The 6,000-nt window shown below is 39.9% G+C and overlaps 1 protein-coding gene across 1 annotated transcript in view; it reads right to left on the bottom strand.

Annotated features, from left to right (window-relative positions):
• Positions 1-4,503: 4,503 nt before the first annotated feature.
• LOC147900830 (phospholipase SGR2-like) overlaps positions 4,504-6,000 on the bottom strand; it is a 210,065-nt gene continuing 208,568 nt past the window's right edge. Inside the window, exons 16-19 of the mRNA XM_087375771.1 lie at positions 5,241-5,283; positions 5,040-5,143; positions 4,906-4,952; positions 4,504-4,774 (exon numbers count right to left, since the gene is read on the bottom strand). Of these exons, the coding sequence (XP_087231897.1) occupies positions 4,504-4,774; positions 4,906-4,952; positions 5,040-5,143; positions 5,241-5,283 (465 nt within the window). The remainder of the gene's footprint in view (positions 4,775-4,905; positions 4,953-5,039; positions 5,144-5,240; positions 5,284-6,000) is intronic.

The raw sequence follows: 6,000 nt of genomic DNA, 5'->3' as shown, positions 1-6,000 counted from the left end.
TCTAATAAATATCTTGTTGTTTTCTATTTTTGTTAATCTAGATGTAGCTATGTTCACTTGTAATTCTCATTATCTCAAGCCCTTGCTCTCTAGACTCATCCATCTCATAAATGGTCCAGGTGAGGTCATGGTTCTTACCTTAAAGCTCTCACCCACATAGTTGTATGTAGCACAAATAGTCATACATTGTCAAGGGGCATCACACATGTTAGCACTAGTTCTAGAGTCTTAGCACTCCCATTGTTGATGACAAATATCTACTAGTGAGGCATCTTCAATAGGTCCATGACATCATCATTTAGAGTATCAAAGGACAATGAGGACTTGTGGAGAGGGTAAGGATGGATGACGTGGTCTCTCCAATGCATGAGCTGAAAGCTACATTTCAAGTCAGCCAGCTATTGGAATGGATACCCCTTATATTTTGCTAGTAGGATGGAAACACCTCTCTATGTGGGCACCTAGATCCATGTAATCCATGTATTACACCATAGATGGCCCCCTTGACTCCATTTAATGCATAGGCACCATTTCTCGAGGGTTTATAGTACGATGTAGATGAGATGAGACATATCATAGAGGATGAATGAGGGGTGTATGCATGCTAAGGTTGTACACTTTCTAGTTTTAGTTAGCCGTCTCAAGTTAGTGTCATGTAAGGGGCCCAATAATGGAATGATTTAGATGTAAAAATGGATTTATTTTGAAATGACAATTATGCAACTGTGTTACCTTGCTGAATTATGATTTTTGCATGTGCCCACGTTGCTTGTTTGCAATTACACATCATCTCTCATCTCTACCATACTACAAAATTTATACTCCTCTCTGCCATGCTATGAATTTTCTGCTCTGCTTGCATGCACCCATGTTGCTTATTCATAATTGCCTAGGCTCCTTCCTCTCTACCGCACTAACAAATTTCTAGTCCCTCCTCTCTAACATGCTATGAGTTTCTTGCTCCCTCCTCTCTACCATGCTACAAAATTCCATGGGATCCCCAAACAGATCAAGGTGGCATGCTCCATGCATGGATGTAGGCGCTTTTATGTGACAAAAGAGGATTTCCTCCTCACTAAGTATGGATTGAGCTTGACAGGGATGAATCCTTGAGGCTTGAGCAACAAAGAAGTTCTGCATGCCATGGCTGATGGTTTTCAAGGAGATAAAGTGAGGAAAAGAGAGCATCCAATGACTCCACATCAGGTCAGACTTCTTCAAAACCCGTGATTAGTGCATTTCAAGGTGTATCAGAAACCTCCTTAGAACATGAAGCTAGCCCTTTGCTTTGCAAGAGGTTTTGTTTTTGTTTTTTCCCCCCAAAAGAAAAGACTTCTATTCAAGAGCAAATCTCAAGGGAGAAATACATCATGCAACGCATGAAGAAAGACGATACCCTAGTGAGGCAAAATTAAGCTCCTATAAGAGAGCAAGAAAAAAACCAAGGTTGAGGTTGAAAGTGCGACCTCAACCCTGTGGCGGCAAGTGACTTCAAGAAGAATGAGGAGCCCTCCACTCCCTGAGGGAAACAATCCTCCTCGTAGAGGCTACCCAAGAAGATCCCTGCATGCTCTCCCAAATGGCCACCAAGGTGTGAACCATATCAGGAATGAGTGATGGCAGTGGGCAAATGATGTCAATGTAAGTTGGCAACATGCTGAGGATTTTGAAACATCTTTCTTACGCAATGTCAACAGTGAGATGTTAGAACATGAAGCTAGCCCTTTGCTTTGCAAGAGGTTTTGTTTTTGTTTTTTCCCCCCAAAAGAAAAGCTTCTATTCGAGAGCAAATCTCAAGGGAGAAATACATCATGCAACGCATGAAGAAAGACAATACCCTAGTGAGGCAAAATTAAGCTCCTATAAGAGAGCAAGAAAAAAACCAAGGTTGAGGCTGAAAGTACGACCTCAACCCTGTGGCGGCAAGTGACTTCAAGAAGAATGAGGAGCCCTCCACTCCCTGAGGGAAACAATCCTCCTCGTAGAGGCTGCCCAAGAAGATCCCTGCATGCTCTCCCAAATGGCCACCAAGGTGTGAACCATATCACGAATGAGTGATGGTAGTGGGCAAACGATGTCAATGTAAGTTGGCAACATGCTGAGGATTTTGAAACATCTTTCTTACGCAATGTCAACAGTGAGATGTTAGGTGGAAGAGGCCTATTAGAGCTCAAGTCAATAGTTGACCACATGCCATAAAAGGCTGAAAAATGTCAAAAACCTCTTGGATAATCAAAAGTTAAGGTTAAAGGAGGTGTTGGAGGAAAAGCAAAAGGTGGTCAATAAAGCCAAAAGAATGCTTTATCAAAGTGAGGGAGTTGTGACAACGATAAATAACTTGAAGGAGAAAATTGCAAAATATGAATAGGACGTAAACAATGTTAGTTATACCAATGAAGCATCAAAGCTAAAGCTCAACATTTAAATTGACATGTTGCAGTATAGCAAGAGTCTCTTCATGGATGAATGTCAAAGCTTGGACCTTGAGGTGGATCTTGCTAGTGCAAGATGTGAATAGAACCTGAAAGATGTTAGTTATATCGATGAAGCATCAAAGTTAAAGCTCAAGGTTTAAATTGACATGGTGCATTTTAGCAAGAGCCTTCTCATGGATGAATGTCAAAGCTTGGGCAATCTTGCTAGTGCAAAGATGTGTTGCATTATTGTTCATCCTCAATATTTGCTCAAGTGAGTATATTTAAGCATAACTAATTGTAATCTCTCCACGATAGGAAAAGATGGCATTCATAAATTTAGAGATGGAGAAGATATAGGTGCATATGGAATTGATTACACATGTTGAAGTCATTGACAACAGGCAACACATTTTATATCTTCCTTCCATTCCAAAGGTGCCCACTAATAGTAGCAAAACCAAAGCCATGTGACGATGCATGCCTCAAATGTGGTGGGTGTTTGCATGCTCCCATGCAAGTATTCCTACCATATCATGTGTTCAACATTAATGTGTGACCCAAGATTCCTTCCAAAAAGCATCATATACAACCAAGTAATCTCCAATGCTGCAAAGTCAACGACAGTGGGTTCAATATAGATAGTCAAACCGAAGACTAAGAGTTGAAAACTTTTCTGTAACTCCATACTAAAAATATTCAAAGTAAAAATAGAAATGACAATGACCAAGTTGCATGTATTCCTTTTCTATATTTTAATGGGAGCACTAACCAGTGGCATATTCACAAGCATCCTCACTAGTAATCTGGTGTACCAACGTATGACCTAGGTGCACTTTGTAGTGGTGACTGAGGTCACCAACTAATGCCTTGGGTGCACTAACTACTGATGACATAAGTGCATTACTACTATTATTAATGAGGTGAGTGCAACTATCTATTGAGCCTATTCACTAACTAGTGCACATTTGCACTAGGTGATGACTTGTGACCACTCACGAGGCTATGCACTAACTAGTGATCAGGAGACATTGACAATTGCATGTGTCACTAGTTAGTGACCTTGTGTGCTAATTAGTGAAGTGTGTGTACTAACTTGTGCCTATGTGTGCTAGGTAGTGAACCTGAGATCTTATCATGCCTAGAGGTATTGGGATGAGTTCAACATCTATCTTTGCCCTTCCACCACATTGTATCATATATGTACAGTCTAGTCTAGAGATTTGTTTCTGTCTTTCCATATGTGAAACGTGGCAGACTTCAACACTTTTGATTGATTATTTAGTATAGAGTCATTGATATGTGCCATGTATGATACCACATCATATGCATGCATTTAGTTTTTTTCTTAACATTAGGGCTTCAATCTTCCCACTTCATGGGAAGTTTCCTCATTTATGTATATAGCATGTGGGTCCGTCATCTCAAGGTTCCTTGATGACTGTTTAATGTCGAATTTGGATGTTAAAGGTTTTTTCAGCATTTCCTATGATTCATTAAATGTCATGTTAAAATTTTCCCTCTCCTTCCCCTTTTTTCAAAGGGGCCGGCATGCATCGAACGTGCACCTTAAATTTTTTCAATAAGATTCTTTCAAATCACACCTAAAGATTTGTAAAAATCTAAAATACTCTTGCGTCTGATATCTTTCCTGCCAATCATATAGCCTTCTCCTTCCTGTACATTCTAGAAACAATTTTAGCAGTGAATGATGTGCATCTCCTCTCACCATCTTCGTCAGGACTTTTGGTACTTCATAATCAGGATAAAGGATAAGATAGCTTCAACCTTAATGAGTCATTGCCAATATTACATGACAGATTTGGCGGTACATCACAGATTGCATTCGAGCTAGTAATGGGAATTCCAGATCAGCAAGCAGTTGGGCTTCTACATTCCTTAGGGTACTCGCATGGGCCAAATATTTTATGGTACTCACATAAAAAAAGCATGAGATAAGCGCCGATGCAAAATTTGGATGCTAAGAGTTCCCTCAAACTCAAATATGATGTTCACAAAGAGGAGACTCATTATTATTAATCTACAAACGGGCAATTATGTTACATTAGGAAAAGCCCGAAAAATGGGCTCACAAAACTCCCACTTTGTTTCCTGATATTCCACTTGCAGTATCCACATCTGACATTACAGCAATGACCTTTTCCTTACTGCAAAATGTTAAGGCTAGCTCTTCATCAGCTAAATCAATTTGTCTTTGCAATGGACTTGGCCCATATGAAATAGACTCTTCTGAAGTTTCTGCAGTCAAATTAATCTTTGATTTGGAAGTTTCCTCTGGGATATTACGGTAAAGATGCTTTACAATGAAAAGCGCTGTGTCATAATCCCGCCAATAGGCTCTGCATGCATGTCATCCAAAGCATTAATGATTTCAATACGCAGATTTTGCACTTGAAAAACATGAAGCATACGTATTATAGCTTATTTGATTTCATAGACTCAGGTCATAACGAGCTAAGTTGCAGCTTACGTATGGGAACTTATGGCTTGCAGGTACTGATGTTCAAATGTTGCATCCTGGAGTCCAAGCGGAAACAACAGGATATTTTAACACCCTTGAAAATTGAAGCATGGTCATCCAAGCAAATGTCTCAAGCCCCTCACCTGTAGTGCGTAGTCAATTCGTCCATCTGGGTCTCCAGTTAGCCTTTCGATTACCAGAGATCCATATGTTCTCTCCACAGATGTTTTCACATCATGCTTTGTGTCTGCTTTTGGTAAAAACAATCAATCCAACAGATGTATAAGGTTTTCTTGAGTGGCATGAGGAGTTTATATATGCAAATGAATTCCCCTCTCCCATACCTTTTCTTGTGGATGTAGTTGAAAGAAATCTCATCACTCGGCCCTGTTCACAAAAGGAGTACACACATTTCGACTGTAGGAAACCAATTGAGGATACACAAATCCAAACTCAGTTATTTTTCGAGTTCAACAAGTCTCTCAGATTTTTGCTTCATTCACAGCATAACACATCTACCAACAAGTCTGTTAGATATATTTTTAAGTTTCAAATACTAAACTCCTGTGTAAATATCTAGGTTTGGATAAATCCTCTTCAGAATAAGAGATCATATGACATAATCTACTAAAGTTCGGTTAAAGACACACGGCTGTTTTGTAGACCTATAGCATCTTGACTATATTGATATAACTATCCAACGTGCATGTGCATGTGCTAAATACATAAATAATATATGAGCCTCTTGTGCGTGGGGTCGATTCTTGTTGATCTATTTTTGCAAGCTTTCACACCCTCCTACGGCTGATGGTCATCTTTGACATGATATGAGATCTATGTTTATTGACTTAAAGATATGAACTGAGTGGAAATGTTAGTTCCTCGTTGGCTGAGGCATCCAGCCTCTGCATCGAAAGAGGACGTGTCTGCTGTGAAAGTGGACACTTGGAGGAGATAGCTAAGAGCAGCTCTTTGCAACCTTTGCTCACCTGTCCACTTCAGCATTTCCAACATGCTGAAGATAAGAGCCTCATTGGGTACTATTCATGGTCATGGTGATCACATTTGGCACTAGTTATCTTTCAACTTTCAGCATGCGTGGAG

The sequence above is a fragment of the Dipteris shenzhenensis genome, chromosome 6 (assembly GCF_047967505.1).
Source record: "Dipteris shenzhenensis isolate YYH24624 ecotype China chromosome 6, Dip_SZ_1.0, whole genome shotgun sequence".
Taxonomy (NCBI): domain Eukaryota; kingdom Viridiplantae; phylum Streptophyta; class Polypodiopsida; order Gleicheniales; family Dipteridaceae; genus Dipteris; species Dipteris shenzhenensis.
Note: the sequence above shows the minus strand (reverse complement) of the source record. Positions and strands in the feature narration are given on the sequence as shown.